The sequence below is a fragment of the Vigna unguiculata genome, chromosome 9, assembly GCF_004118075.2.
Source record: "Vigna unguiculata cultivar IT97K-499-35 chromosome 9, ASM411807v1, whole genome shotgun sequence".
NCBI lineage: Eukaryota > Viridiplantae > Streptophyta > Magnoliopsida > Fabales > Fabaceae > Vigna > Vigna unguiculata.
In genome coordinates, this window is record NC_040287.1 from 24449929 (window position 1) to 24466154 (window position 16226).

Consider the following 16226-nt stretch of genomic DNA (forward strand, 5'->3'; position numbering starts at 1 on the left):
TATAATGTTGAATGATAACTTTTATAATTAAGTGAATAATTTTTGTGTCAATTTTTTTAAAATTATATTTTTTTGACAGTATTGTTGAAACAGATTATCAAGTGTAATGTTTTTTTTTTTTAAGTTTTTTATATATTTGCATAAAGCGGGGTGGAGAAGATTGCGTGGCCACCCAGTTCTAAAATAATTCCATTTTTCTTTTTTCTTTTTTCCCTTTACTAATACGCATCTCATATACCGTCTTACTCGAAGTATCAGTTTTCAAATCTTCGATTCCATCACTGATATTTCTCTCCTTCTTTCCCTTTCTCTCTCTCTCTCCCTCCGCCGAAGATGGCGCCGCCTGCGGCAGCAGTTGAAGGCGGCCAGGCACCGCAAGGGAGGCAGCAACAGCCGCAAGGAGGGTTCGGCCTCACAGGAATCATACGCATGGTCGTTTTCTGGTACTTCGCTTCTAAATTCTTCTCTCCCAAAAAACCTACCGAACCTTCCGCTCTCATCTCCAATCTCTTCCAGAAAGCACAGCCTCTGGTACTCTCAATCTCTCTCTCTCTCTCTCTCTCCCTCTCTCTCTCTCTCACACACACGCCCACTTTTACCTCTGCTAACTCAGCTTATATTGCATGATCTCACTTCGATTTTAGCATTATTATTATTTCTCTAAATTCGCTTGTTTTGTAGTCACTTAGATTGATTTTTAAACGTAGGTTAGGTGCTTATACAATTTCGATGATACTTTTAGGTTATGATTTGTGATTGAAATTTCAATTTCCTCGTTTCGTAGTGTGATGAAGAGTTATGAAGTTAGTTTTGTTCACGATCAGAAGTATCAATAAGTAACATTTACTGAAAATCGAAATTAGGTTGTTGTGTAATTATCTTACTGGTCTGTGTTCTGATGCTGGCGCGAGCTGCGGAGGCTTTCCTAGTTGTTGTTGCCTTTTGTTTTTGTTGTTAATTAGGTTGTCTTCTGGATGCTATTTTTTGTTCAGGATATGTGGCTTTATCTTTCCGAGAACGAGAAGTTCAACGACTTTGGTTCTGAAAGTTCACTTGTATGGCATGAAACCAATATTCCGTATGCTGTTTGGGGAACTGAGAGTACCAGGACTCTTACTTTGGACTATAATCCATCGGAGGTATAAAATTGAAACTTGAAAATGCTTACTACTAGCTATCCCTCGCTTATTTACATTCCTTTTCGGAGAACGGTTAAAGTAGTTCCCGTAATTTATGGTTTCTTTTTCTACTTTAGTCTTTGAAGCATAATGGGAGTCTATATGCTCATGTTTTCTTCGCACACTCTGGCTTTTCACCCGACCCAAGTGATCCAGAATACCAGCCTCAGGCAGCATTTGGAAGGACACATCGTATGTCTTTTTCACTTCTTATTGATATTTTAGCATTAAATATGTACGAAAAAGTGGTTTACGTGTTGTCTTTATTTATGTTGGTCTCAGCTGTTGTGACGTACTTGCCCAAGTCTAAGGCAGATAAAAAGAAAAGTCTGTTGGGAGGTTCGCCAGATTCTAGTGAGGCTCAAGTGACATCCAAGGTTTGTTATTGCTCCTATACTTTTTTATAATTAGCTTGATGTGAAACTGTTATGATGGCACTTTGCCTTGAGCTCAAGATCTTTATTAGAGTGATTGGTTTTTTAAACATAAAAACATCATATTTTATTCTGCATAATGTCAAAAGTTCAGTTACCTTTTTAAATATCCTATTTCGTCTTCATGTCTAACCCATATATTATTGTTATGCAATATACAGTTTTCATATTCCTTTTGCCCCCTATTCATGGAGCCTTTTGGAGGAGCATATAGTATGCTGTCATTAATTCTGTAGTTGAATCAGTCGTTAGAAGTTTTGGCCATAACTTATTGTTAAAATCTTAATCTGTAATCCTATTTCTTAACCTTCTTGGCCTAGAAGAGTTGCCCCTAGATCTAATCCTTATGATTTGGCTCAGTATGTTTACATGGAACAACTTGCACCATTCAAGATATTTTATTTTCTTAATCATAGTAGTAAGTATCGTACGAAACGAGACGATTCTCATTGGTGAGGATACGAGTTGCATGAAGAATTGCTTTTGTTCCTGTATCATATTTGAATCACATGAATCACATTTCGAATCAGCAATCGTGGCTTGAACCACAACCTCTATGGATCGCTTTTTGCAAGGGTTCGCTTTTGCTTCAGTCCTCGTCTTGAGAGGGGAGCAAGTGGGGTGGCTGAGGCTCTGGGGAGTGGTGGTGGAGGGAGGAGGAGGGAGTGGAGTGTTGACAGAGGAGGCTCCCACGAGAGTTCTCATGGCAGTGGATTTGAATGCTGCGGTGGCCATCGGAGAAAGGAGAAACTGAAGTTCAGAATTCTAGGTTTGCGGGTGGCCATAGGAGAAAGGAGAAATTGAAATGCAGAATTCTAGGTTTGCGGAAGGGAAAGTGTAGTGAGGCATTATTGGTCTTCGCAAAGTACCATACTATATAATAATAAAACATATTTATATTTATGGTAAAAGAATATACAATGAATTAATTTAATAAATGCATTTTTCCTATTTAATTATATATTATACTTTTTAAAGTTTATGAATCTTATGATTCATGATAGATTCATGATATGTTAGTATTTAGTGCTTTCCATGATGACATGTTACTGATTGTTCTCTTTTTGTTAGGTGGTCGATGAACCTGAAGAAGATGATGATTCTAAGGATGATGACTCTAAGGATGATGGTCCTGTGGAGTGGGTTTCATATTGGAAACCAAATATAACAATTAACTTGGTTGCTGACTTCACTCAGTATGTTTCTTTGGATTCATTTAATTTTTGGCACATATTTTAAATTATATGTTCTGCCTTTTTCATTAACATAATTTCTGTTTAAATTAGATGACTGCAGATTATAACTTTATGAAGGAAGTGTTGTGCAGGAGTTTAGAGAGATTGTCAGATAAATTAACTTCTTTTAATTAGAATTTAGTTTTACATGAAGTATAAGAGGGTGGTTGGAAATAGTTATGCATTTCACTTGGAATGAGATTTCATTTTTGGGGTGAATTGGGTGTTTTGTTTGGAACTTAAACAAAATGTAATGTGGAAGATGCAGTTGGTTAACCATCACGTAATCCAATCTCCAGAACTAAGAACGTTATATTCTCATAAGAAATCAGCTAAATTCTTTCAAATTTTGACCATTGTATACATCTTATGAATCGGAATCCTATATATTTGTGACCCACGACACTGCTGCCATCAATCTTCCATCTCTCGAGGGTACATCTTAGCTCCTTCAATCTGTCTTTCTCCTGATCTCAAAACACCAAGATGCAATGTAATGTAGCCCATGGCGGATAACTCATTCATTGTAGTTAATACCAGGAAATTGTGCTGCCATAGCAGTGATGCCGAGCCAAGTAAACCCTGTCTGCTTTAAATTCTGTTACTTTACATATTTCTTTGTGGTGAAGATTATGGCCTTTCAAGCACAGAGTTACACTTGAGAAGTCAGAATAGATGGAATCCCTGTTTTGTTCACTCTTGTTTTGGCAGAGGAAGGATTTTAGGGCTAGAAATTCTTCATCCATAAAATTATCCGGCTGCTCACATTTTCCAGCCCATCCAGTCCAGTCCTTTTACTGGTCTTTGCTCTGTTTAACACAACTTGGTCATTTCCTGCTTCTCTGTATTTTTTTCTAGCTCTCCATTTTTTTTACAAGAGATGTCCTGAATTGCGTGTTCTCCTCCTTATTCTCCTTGACTCTTTATGTTTGTGATTTGCTAGCTATGTCTTAGAATGATTATGATTGCATATGTAGTCTATAATCTTGATTAATTTTGAAAGAGAGAAAAATAAAGGCAAGAGGGGCTGAAAACTGAGTATGAACTACCAAGGAGTCTGTTTTATATAAGCTGATTACAATAAATACAAATAGGATATTGTATTCATGTACATGATATTTTATGTGTATAAATCATATTCTAATAAGTCTAATTCTAATCAGATATCCCAATGATTATGAGGATCCTGATTAAATAAGGAAACAAATCATAAAATATAAAAGAAGAATAAGTCCCAAGAAATCATCTAGGATATTGTAAAATAATATGAACAAATATTTCAAACAATTATTAATGATGAATTTGCCCTTAATTTATTTTTCAGTTGTATGTGGAATATGGGTTACCTATCTTTTAGCCATCGTAGTACCTATTTGCTATTTAGTGAGTGGTAGAGCAACCCCCACCCACACACACACCCCACCACCACCATCAAACATCAAAGGAAGTTGCCATGAAGCAGCTCCTTGCAGTAGTGACTGTTGCACCACCATCTGCAGCTGAAATTGTAGTCAAAATGAATTTTTGGGGCCACTCCAGCTTTTGGGCCATTGAATATAAAAGTACCCCTGAAACCAGATTCATTTAAGGGAGGTTTTGGAAGGTGACAACTTGTAAGCTTGAGCCTTTCTGCTAGTCAATCTCCTTTTATTGACCATTGAGATCATCTGCTGCTTTTCTTACTCTTAAAGAAGAAAAAGGAAGGTAAAGGGGGATAGGATGGGAGAAACAAATTATGGTGTTTTTTGTGGGGGTTGGTGTTGGGCATGCACTCATAACTGGCGACTCTCTATTCTAAGTAGACTACTACTGGACAGGTTTTTTTTATTCATCATAAATTATATGTTCTCCATAGTGTTTTCTGTATAATGCCCATCTCACAAGCATTCTTTAGATTGAGCCTTCTTTGCCTTTGGAAACAGTGAGAAATTGAGATGAAATAAGAATGCAAAATGATGAATCTTAGTAGTAGAGTTTTTACTGATCAAATGTGTCTGTCTTTTCTTTCTAGTTGTCAGTTTTTGGCTCATGGGCAGGTGTTTGATGTTTATATTTTGAGACAAAACTTGAGCTTTTAACAGATGGACTGTTACATGGTGAAGTAATGCCACTTAATTCTCTCTGTGGTTTTGATAGGTTGATCCATGTTAAACCTACGAAGCCAAAACCCAAATGTGATTTTGGTTTTTTAACCACTATTGGTTTTTTAACTACACAATATGTATTTATACCATTGAATAGAATCAATTACAATAAAGACACCTGATAATTAGGAATCAATTATACTAATTTCTGAGATTATTTAACAGTTAATTTTCTAGAAATCTGTAAAGGTTGATTATACTCTAACAATTATAATATATTTTTACTGTATGCAGGTACCCAAAAACAGGTGTAGCACCAAACATTGCTCCATGTATCCTTATTATTTATATTTATTTTGTTCGTTATTAATTATTAATTATTATTATTATTATTTACTTTTTTAATTTTTCTCTCTTTCTTGGCAGTGCTTTCTGGATGTCTTGTCTATCATTTAACATAGTATGTTCACATTATGTAAGATTAATCTTGAATCATGGAGAACTTATAGATGACAATGCCTTATTAGCTGAATACTTTGTGTCATTTCACTTTCCGTAAGGTCTTATTTTGACATTTCTCTTATTTTTTGAGTTTCACATTTTTTTGTTTGACTTTCCGGTATATTGACAGAGTAACTGGTATGTTCATCCAATATGTTTATTTGACCTAGTTTCCTTAACTTTGGGTTCCCAGACTTGAACGTTGATCCTTTCACCGGGAACTACTATCCAATTGTTTATTTCAATGAGTTCTGGTTACTCCGGGATAAGTTGATACGTTTGAATGAGACAGTGACTGAATTACGTCTTAACCTGGAAGTTGGTCCCATTAGTATGACAAAGTGGCAGTTATTCCTGCAGATTGACCAATCCTTCCAGATTCACCGTAATTATGGAAGCATGCTTGAAGGCGAGGCTGATGAACTAAAGGTTTGTAGGTTCACAAACTTCTCTCAATTTTACATAATTATTAATTTGTAGTATATTTAACTTATTTGATGAAACGTTCATGTTGAGTACTTGTATACTATGTTGAATAATGATTTGTTTGAACTCTGAGACCTGGTTTTTGTTTTCCTTTTTTGACTCCTCTATGTACTTGACGTCACGTTTTTTCAGTTGTGATATCTTGTTCTTGAACTATTGTCCTCTTTGGTTGTACTGAGTAGTTTTGCTCTGTTCAACTGCTCAAGTACCGCTAAATAGAATATTAATTTGAAATAAAATCTTGATGAAAATTGCTCCTTTTGGTTTTTTGAAGATATTTTAATAAAGATAGTATTTGGTACTTAATACAAAATCCTGTTTATACCTTGTCAAATTTATTTTATTGAAAGAATGAGGGCGGTAAGGGTTGAATTGAATTATTAACCACTTGGGCATAGAGGTTCTAATATTATGTCACGAGCTAACATTCCTAAAAGTTTGAGCTCTACTGTGAAAAACCTGATTTCTGCTTGATTATTTTCTTTTGTTGTTTTTTCTCTTGTTTGTGCACCCATCATCAACCCTTAGCATGTGCAATTTTTCATTACATCTTAACATTTCCTACCAGATATTCACTTCACAATACTCATCTCTATGTTATCTCGTAGCATCTTGGCATTTCAACCATAAAGTGGCTTATTAAGTACTGTATATTAATACTCTTAAAGATTTTAAAATGTAATTATGTCAGAGGGTGTATTAATTGTGCATCTCTTTCTCACTGTATGAATTGTTGACTGTCTTGTTTCTCTAATTGGCTAATATTTGATTTTGTTAATTATGTCAGAGGGTGTTCTTGGAAGGAAATCCTTACCTCCTGGCAATTACCATGGTTGTTTCACTTCTTCATTCAGTCTTTGACTTCTTGGCTTTCAAGAATGGTAAGTCTATTGTCTAGCAATCTTTGAGAAAGCACCTCCAATAAGGTAATGCATATGGGTTTGGTTAGAAGCATAGGTTATCATCTAATTATTTTCTTTCTACCCAGACATCCAATTTTGGAACAAAAATAAATCTATGGAAGGACTCTCGGCAAAGACTGTTGTTGTTAGCTTTGTTTGTCAGCTTATTATCTTCCTTTATCTGCTTGACAACGACACCTCTTGGATGATTCTTGCTAGCTCTGGAATTGGTTGCGTTATTGAGTTCTGGAAAATTGGAAAAGCCATGCGCATAGAGGTTTTTTTCGTGATCTTTTGGCTTTTTTAATAAGTAATTTTCACATTTTGATTGGTACCATTTTATGTATTTTTAATATAAAAATGGCATGATACTTTTTTTCCCTCTTTGTTGCTATGATACTTTCTACTGGTTTGCATGTGCAGAACATCTGCTGAGACCTTTCATGCTTACACATACAGTTTATTTTTCATATTACATTTACATTCCGGCTTTGTTTGCCACTTTTCTGTTGTTCCTTAATTATTTTCATTGACACCTGCAATCTGTAATTTAATTTTTCCAGATTGATAGGTCAGGAAGGATACCTATGTTGAAGCTTCGTGATCGAGAGTCATATGTCCGAAACAAGACAAAGGAATATGATGATATTGCGATGAAGTATTTATGCTATGTTCTGTTTCTCCTTGTTGCTGGATTTTCTGTTTACTCACTGATGTATGAGCGTCACAAGAGCTGGTATTCTTGGATTCTGTCTTCTCTCACAAGTTGTGTATACATGTTTGGTAAGCACTCTTCTAATTGGGTATGCTATGATTGTGTTTTCATTGATACTACCATATATTAAATTGTCACAAAGCTATCTAAATTAATTAAATTAAAAAGAGGTGCTTTGACTCTGGTAAATTTGGTATTAATTTTCCTAACCATTGTGACTCATGCTTCCCTGGCAATATTGTACTGAATGGCTGAATCACTAGTTCTTTCATGCTTTTTCGGGTGGTTGTCTTAATCTCAAGTGCTTCTAGCAAAGCCGGGATTTTGTGAATGAGTTGAAAATTAAAATAGAAGAGCATTTTTACATTATTTTGAGTCAAACTTTATGCTGAAGTAAACATCACTATTTCTGAGTAAAAAATAAATTAGAAACAAAATTAGAATACTTATTCTCATACTAATCATTATTATGCTGTCCTTGTACTGAAATATAATAAATATGAAATTCACCGATGGGAAATACACCGCTATTTTTCTTTGCTGCGTTTTTACTTTTCTTTTGTTGAATAAAAGTATTGACAATGTCTTGGTTCTTCTGTTCACTTTTTTACCCTCCTTGTTTTTCTTATGGGCAAGGAAAACCATGGTATTTTTCATAACAAAGTATTCACCGAGGATGTAGAAGTTACTAAGTGGACATGCATGAGAATTCAAACCCAGTCATGCATTGGACCAATATCCATGTAGATTATTATGATCATTAAATTCACTAGTATTGTAAACTTTGTAATGTTTGTACTCTACTGGAAAACTGTTGCAGGTTTTATTATGATGTGCCCTCAATTGTTCATCAACTACAAGCTCAAATCTGTTGCTCATCTACCTTGGAGGCAAATGACTTACAAGTTTCTCAACACCATAATTGATGACCTTTTTGCCTTTGTTATTAAAATGCCAACACTGCATCGGCTTTCTGTTTTCCGTGATGGTAAGATTATGACTATGACCACCTGCTATTCTGTGCAACTTGACCTGATAGTTGAATAACTGTGGATAAAAATCTCATTACTTATCGAAATTAGGAAGCAAGGTGCTACTAAGCTGACAAAGCTTATGATATTTGAATTTGTTCTTTGGTGGAAGCTTTGTCTCTTAAATTTATATTTATATTATATACAATGATGAGTTTGAGTCCCAGTCTATCTGAGAGCTAATAAAGTTAAATTTGAACTTAATGGTTGTGCATTAGCATTATGAGGTTAAAGTAAAACTTTGTTTCTTTGAGAAGGATTCCCAGAAGAAAGGTGTACCTTCTCCATCAGAGTTTTGAAGCTGAAATTATTAGTTTTTAGGAAGGAAAGGACCTTGCGTTTATGTATCTTACTTCTTCTGACCTCGGCTTGCATTCACGGACCTTCATGACTTCCATATAGCTGAAAGAATTTCCATTCTTGAATCCATTCTTCGCTCCATAAGTTCACCAATTTGAATGTCATTTATGAAACTGTATTCTAATTGTGACTTTTCTCTGAAGATTAGGTACTTCGCAAGTATATATCACAGTTCATCAAATGCCATTTATGAAACTGTATTCTAATTGTGACTTTTCTCTGAAGAAGATTAGGCACTTTGCAAGTATATCACAGTTCATCAAATGTCTTGTATCATTTGTCTTATTATCTTCTTTCGTCCCTGCCTTGCAGATCTTATCTTCCTCATATACTTGTACCAGAGGTGGATTTATCCAGTGGACAAGAAACGTGTAAACGAATTTGGTTTTGGAGGCGAGGATGATCAGGCTGTGGCCGAAACAGACGCTGCGAAGGAAGAAGAGAAGAAAACTAATTGATTTGGTTTTCTCTCAACAGTTTGAGAAAATTTTACAGTAGATACTTGATACTGTAGAATTTCAACGGGGATTAATTTATTTTTCTCCCCCTTTTGTTACACATTTGCATTTAGAATTTTGTCTAAAGAAAGCTTTAGTTTGGCCTTGCCTACTGGAATTTTTACTAGGACCAAAGGATGGCGACTATTTAACTACTGAGACCGTCTTGCAGCTTTTAGTTTACCCCTCTGTAGCTTTTCTTTATTTTCAAATGTCTTATTTTTGTGATAGATGACCCTTTTATGTATTATTTTATTCCACCCATGTGTAGTTTTAACTAATTTATTCTTGGTTTTGGTTTATTTTGTACTGTAATTTGTTTAGCGTTTTTATGTTTAAAACCAAATCAATTCAGTTCCACTAGCTCATCTTCACGAATCTGGACTGCCATTAACTCCAATCAGGGAGTAGGAAAAATATTGCTTCCTTTTATATTGCAACACGTTGATGCATATGTACCATTAGTTGTTAGTTTAATTACGTGCAACTTAATAAATCGATTTACTTTTCAAGGAAAACCATATTGTGTGGAGTTGCGGGTTGGGGGAGGCTGGTTGACCAAGTTCATGTTAGTAGGCTAGAAAGTGTCAAATTGCTATGATGCTGTCTTCTCGATGGTGATCTTTAATTGCATTTTGAATGAAATTAAAATTCAAGCTGGTCTTTTTTTCTTTTTCTTTTTTTTTTAATCTTTTTTCTTTCATGATGCGCTTTGACTGTCATGATAAAGAATAGGTATTCAGTATCCATATGCAGATTGTTAAAAATACTATGTTTTCATTTACTTTCAAATCGTTTTGTCAAATATTTCTCTCATTGTTAACGAATCAACTATAGGTTGAAGTGATGTTTGTTAGCTTATAGCACATCCATAGGGCTGAATAGATCTCTTGTCAAAAGGATACTCTTATTTTGACATCATATTTTCTTTTTTACTATCATATAATACTATTTTTCATAACTATTCTTTCTTTTATTTAAAAATATAAAAAATTATTTTTGTTAAAATTATTTTATCTTTATAAAAGTTATCAAATGGTATCAAACAATCCATAATGTATTTTTTGTTTTATATTTTGACTTATACAATTCAAAATGTCTTTAATTTTTACATTACAAACTATACAATCTAAAATATAAAATTTTGTATTTTGTATTATATAATCCATGCAATAAAAGTAAAAAATATGTTTTAGATTATACAATTCATAATATTATTATTTTTATTCTGATCATAAAATCCAGAATATATATTTAGTAAGACAAAAAAAGACGACTTAAATACGCGACAGGGTATTGTAAGTGGCAGAGTGGCCTTGCTGCCACGATCCACTGAGATTTAGCCCTTGTCGCTTTGATTCGTCCCTCCCCTTCATCTACCAAATCAAAATGTTTTATCTAAATGTCTTTGTAATCTCTTAAAAAAAATGTAAGTTTTTCGTTATAGAGGCTGACACTAATTGGTCACATGGAATAGACTATGATGTAGCCATGTAATGTACTTTACCTTGCTTGGTGGGGAGTTTTGTGAAAAAGTGAAATTCGTGGTTTTTGAGATGTGAGGGTTGGAAAGGCCTCCAAATGCCCCCAAATGAATACCATGAAAGTCTTGGTGCACAAAAGTTTTGAGTTGGTTGGGTTTTGCACATGGCCAAGTTGGTCGGTGCACCACGGCATAGGTAAATGGCTTGTGGGGAGTTTTGTGAAAAAATGAAATTCGTGGTTTTTGAGATGTGAGGGTTGGAAAGGCCTACAAATGCCCCCAAATGAATACCATGAAAGTCTTGGTGCACAAAAGTTTTGATTTGGTTGGGTTTTGCACATGGCCAAGGTTGTCGGTGCACCACGGCATAGCTAAATGGCTTGGTGGGGAGTTTTGTGAAAAAATGAAATTCGTGGTTTTTGAGATGTGAGGGTTGGAATGGCCTCCAAATGTCCCCAAATGAATACCATGAAATTCTTGGTGCACGAAAGTTTGAAGAAGGGAGCTTTGGAGCGCGAAGTGGTCCATGTGTGTAAAGTTGTCAAGATGGGTTAGAACCTGTGAGTTAACTCGGTCCACTACAGTGCGGGTCGAGTTAGGTTAAATTTTTTTTACAAATTTCAATATGAGTTGATTTTTGACCTGACTCACCTAGAATCCGGCTCACCCGGATTGAACTCGTGGTAAGTCGGGTTGGCTCACCAACCCGCAAATAAAGGGTCACAAAAGTATTTTTTGTTAAGTTAGTCTTTGGGTTATGTTAGGTTGTTTTTTGTAGCCAAAACATATATAATTTTTATTTTTTTGATTTTGGTTTGTATTTGGATTGTATTAAAGTTTATTTAGATTTTAATTAGAATTATATTTTAGTTTTGACTGAAAAAAATTAAAAATTGTATTTTTTTTAAATAAGTGAGCCCATGAGCCAACCCGTTTAACCACCAATTCGTGGTGATTTCAAAATTTTTCGCTTGCTAATAAGTAAGCCGAGTTGGATTAACTCACTAAGTGATTAACCCGTGATGGATCAAGTTGGATCGGACCGAATTATCCGTTTTGATAGCTCTACATGTGTGGAAGGAAAGAGAGTATTGTGTGTGTCTAATCAACGTGTCTATTTATATTTTTTCATCTTCTTCCATAATGTTTTTCGATGTTTCCTTTCACTTAACTTTAAAAAATTGGATAGGGGATAAAGAAGAGAGAAAGAAGGGGAGAGTGGAGAGGGGGTGCACATGGAAGAAAAAGATTGGAATAAGATAGTGGTAAAATGGTCTTTTCATTTGACCAGTGGAAATGTAGGAAAAAATTATGGAGGTGCAGGAAGAAAAGACCAATATTTCATTATTCAAGGATAGTTCACAAAATGCCAGGCCCATCCCAAACACCCAGCCAAAGCCCAACCTTCGCAAGCCCAAACATAACACCCACCCAGACCACGCCACACTGAGTGCTAGCCGCATCTCCGCCGTGAGCCGCGAAGTTTAGGTCGTGGGTTCTCTTTTTTTCGTTATACATTCCTAAGATACATTGCTAATTTTGTAAAATTTTTATTTTCAAAAAGTAACTCGAAAAGATAAATGAGTTTTAGTATTTTTTTAATTATGATATTTTTATCACTTGACATTTCCTCATTTTGTTGCAATTAAGAGAGTGTAGGTGTGAACGGAGTCTAAAATGGTAAAAAACAATTGCCTCTCAGTAGCCTGCCTTTTCCCATTCGCGTCTCAACTTCTTGTATCCAAAACGGAACCCTAATCGCGTCTTAAATCAAACTACATCAGCTACGGATCTTCTCGTTGTTCTGTTGGATTTCTGATTCTGTATGTTTTTGTCAATTTTCCTTCCTTTTCATATTTTTTTTTAATTCTTGATATTTTCTTGTGTTTGATTTAGTGCAGAGAGAAAGCATAATTCTGTTAGTACGTATGACGGTGGACATACGGCCAAAGATCTTTAATTCTTTCCAACAAGGTTTGAACGAATTAGTTACATCGTATGATATGCTGATTATGTTGTTTGTTCCACCATAAGTGATACTTACAAATGTGCGCAAATGCCTAGAAAATTATTCTTGAATACTCCTAAATACTTAAATAGATGCTATTGATGTTGTTGTTTCAATTTTGTTATCAGTTTCTGTTGATTATGACAAATTCGATGTATGGGTGTATATATAAGCAAGATCGATTGCAAACAAAATTGATTGACACTTAAAAAACACCAACTATTCTTTTCATCAAAACATTGAGCAAGTAATAGTACTTTGGAGGGGGTAAAGAATCACAGGGTTCTGGAAAAGAGATAGGACTAGAATCGAACCAGACTAATTTTTGGCCAGTGAATGTTACATGCCATTCCTACAACTAAATTTTTTTTGGTCTATATTTTGATAACGAAACTTTTTTTAATAAATAACATTTTGAATTATATGATATTATATTTATATTTTATATTGTTTATTTTAAATATGTCCTGGAAAATATATCTCTATGAAAACTCTTAGTTCGGTTCCTACGTATAAAAAATTATTGAATTGATTCTAATACGAATAAAATAGTCCCTTATGCATTCTTTATTTACTCATTTATATGTAATACATTCTTGATTTGGTTCGTATTCTATAACCTTTTTTATTTTTTGTACCTTATATGTAAAGATTGACAAGTTGTTGGTCAAATTTAGCTCTTTTGTCTCAAATCTAGTCTTGTGGATGCAAAAAGAAGTAATTGAAATGAGAATTATAATCAAGGTGACTAGTCAGATTTTAACAAATGTATTAGCCATGAATAACCAATTCAAGGGTTGTTGGAATTTCGAAAGTTTTGTTATTTGGAGTTTCGAAACAGTGGCTGGTCACATTATGTTTTTGGGTTTTGTGCTTTGTAGTGATTATTTGACATTGGATTTGTCGGGATCTTGAAACCTTTTGCGATGAACATACTATAAAATGATCTTTGGATTTGTCCAAAGTTGTTGGAATTCATTTAATTGTTGTACTAGGCTTGTTTTGGTTTTGGCAGGTTTCATATAACAGGATTGTATAGTGGTGGAATATGGGTATCCTTAAATATTGCCTAAGATGTGGAAGGTTTTGATCCTTTTGTACAGGTGGGGGAATTGATGATTGTTTTCAAGATTGGGAATAGATTATGCCACTTTTCAGTGTTGGTATTCTTCCTTTTCTAAGTAGCAAAATTAGAGAGTAGATGTAAAATTTTGTACTAACAAATTTAAAAAGTGAGACTTGATCAAACCACTAAACTTATCAATAGCTAGTCATACTGTCAATTGTTTTCTTAATACTAGAACGTGCAAACAAGCTATTTAGGGCATATCAAATATTGAATTTGTGATTGCGTTTTATTTTTTTCATTCCCCACTTTATTGGGGATAGCAACAGGGACACTGACCCTTTTTATATCCTGTTGTAGCACTTTGTGACATGGGATAGCGACAGGTACATTACGCTAAAATAATACAAAAGAAGTTGAGAAACACATAACTTTGTCAAAATAAATTTGATTATTAACATTGACATTATTTCATATTCTAAGTTGAACACAAATTGAAGGAGAACAAACAGGAACAAAACAACCACAAAATTAGTATTTTTGTCTCTCCAATCTCTTGAACTTTAAGAGAACAGTCATGGACAGACGCACGACCACCACCAGGCCAGTAGTGATGTCTTCCTCTTCCATCACTGGCACCACCACCATAACAATTCAAAACTCTGAGCCATCTACCTCTTCATCTCAACACCAACAACAGCAACCAGAAGAAGTACTTTTCCTCCCCCTCAATCGCAAGAAGAAAAAGGTCAGTTGGAAAGAGGGCACCGTGGACAATGAGTTCATGCAGAAGAAGAGTTCCAAAAGGTGTTGTATCTTCCATAAGGAGAAGCCCTTTGATGAAGATGACAGCGATGAAGATGATCATCACTCTGATGAACGCCCTCACGATAGTAGGTTTTGCTGTAAGAATCATGATGAAGCTGGCCCAAGAAGCTAGAGAATTGATTCACCTGAGCGGTGATTAATGAAACCTAAAACATATATTTGTAGAGTAAATGGTGAAATCGTTGAACTTAGGTTTGCAACTCAATAATTATTTAATTTCGGTTGCAATTATATGATTATGACATTGAAACTAGAGGATGTTCAATTTAAATTTAAGTGTCACAAATAGTTGCCTACTTTAGTAGTGAATAAGAGTTTCACTAATTTTTGTCTCAATTCCTGGGTTCAAAGAATGAGGGTGTTTTTGAAAAGAAAATTCATTCTTTTGTTTTACCTTTCTATCTTCTCTACTGTACCATACTTACACCGGAAACAGAGTATATTGCAAGTGTTAGAAACAATGGAAGGTAAAAGAGAGGATACATAAAGAACAAGCATACACACACGAATTAATGTGTTAATGAACTTCAAGCAGAAGGTTCATTAAACCAGAGATTACAACATAGAGATTTTTCTTCACGACAAACTTTTCACTTAAAACAACTCGAATGTTAACGTAATACTAGAGCTAAAAGGTCCTATATATGAAGACACAAGTAAACTCATATTTGAAGACACTCGCTTAATGCATGAACAATGCTTCTAACAAATAAGCTTAGTAGCCATTAAATGATATGACATACTAGATATACTAGATATACTAGACAATACTAAAGGATACAAGAGTAATCCTCTAATCTTCATATACTACATGTGTTGTCTATTGCATTTAATTACTGAATCATTTAATTACGTCATTCGTCTAGGAACCTTTTAAACAGATCATACTAACTCAAATCTTCACAATTTTATGTGTTTTTGTAAGGCCCATTTTATTTGTTTTTGGTTTCAGCCCTAATGTAGGTGGGCCGCCCTTGTAATTGGGCCTAAGGCCAGCCCAACATATATACCCTTAGGTCTGCCCTAAAAACCTAGGGTACCCTACTTTCTCAGGATCTTTGTCCTTGCCTTGGGCAGCAGCCACCGCACACACACATCCTCTGCTAGGGTTTCGTTTCTTTGTCTCGAACCAGTCCATCCCGAGAGCTCGACTAGTGATTCCCGCTCCACGTAAGTAACTCTAACCTACTGTACTTACCTTATGAGGTTTTACATTCGTTTCCACCGATTAAAATCCGAAAATCATTATGTTCACCGCTGTTCCGCCAGTTCTTAGGTCCATCGCTCGAGCTACTGTGCTCCAAGGTTCCGCGTCGAAGTTTCATTAGCTCTTTTCCAGGTACGGGAAGTTAGGGTTATGGTTTCGAGTCTCTTTTTGAATGGTTTGTGCGTTATTTGTTGAATGTATGGTGGGATCT

General features: G+C 34.9%; 2 protein-coding genes across 2 annotated transcripts; both read left to right on the plus strand.

The window, feature by feature from the left end:
* The first annotated feature begins 238 nt into the window (after positions 1–238).
* On the plus strand, positions 239–9725 carry LOC114163154 (CLPTM1-like membrane protein cnrB). The gene is made up of 12 exons (XM_028047284.1): positions 239–531; positions 993–1139; positions 1256–1370; positions 1461–1555; positions 2684–2808; positions 5226–5263; positions 5626–5861; positions 6706–6799; positions 6907–7097; positions 7384–7603; positions 8356–8523; positions 9239–9725. The coding sequence occupies exons 1-12, from the start codon at positions 334–336 to the stop codon at positions 9382–9384; spliced, it is 1773 nt and encodes a 590-aa protein (XP_027903085.1). The 5' UTR covers positions 239–333; the 3' UTR covers positions 9385–9725.
* A 2807-nt stretch (positions 9726–12532) lies between these two features.
* LOC114195873 (protein phosphatase 1 regulatory subunit INH3-like) lies at positions 12533–15144 on the plus strand. The gene has a single exon (XM_028086300.1). It carries the CDS (start codon positions 14558–14560, stop codon positions 14918–14920), a length of 363 nt encoding a protein of 120 aa, XP_027942101.1. The 5' UTR covers positions 12533–14557; the 3' UTR covers positions 14921–15144.
* Positions 15145–16226: the final 1082 nt, after the last annotated feature.

Excerpts from the sequence above, each read along its gene's own strand:
- LOC114195873 (XM_028086300.1), top strand. The coding sequence starts at position 14,558 with ATGGACAGACGCACGACCACCACCAGGCCAGTAGTGATGTCTTCCTCT.
- LOC114163154 (XM_028047284.1), top strand. The coding sequence starts at position 334 with ATGGCGCCGCCTGCGGCAGCAGTTGAAGGCGGCCAGGCACCGCAAGGG. Across the intron at positions 1,140-1,255 it reads TGGACTATAATCCATCGGAG|TCTTTGAAGCATAATGGGAG; the intron begins GTATAAAATTGA and ends TTTCTACTTTAG. Across the intron at positions 1,371-1,460 it reads AGCATTTGGAAGGACACATC|CTGTTGTGACGTACTTGCCC; the intron begins GTATGTCTTTTT and ends TGTTGGTCTCAG.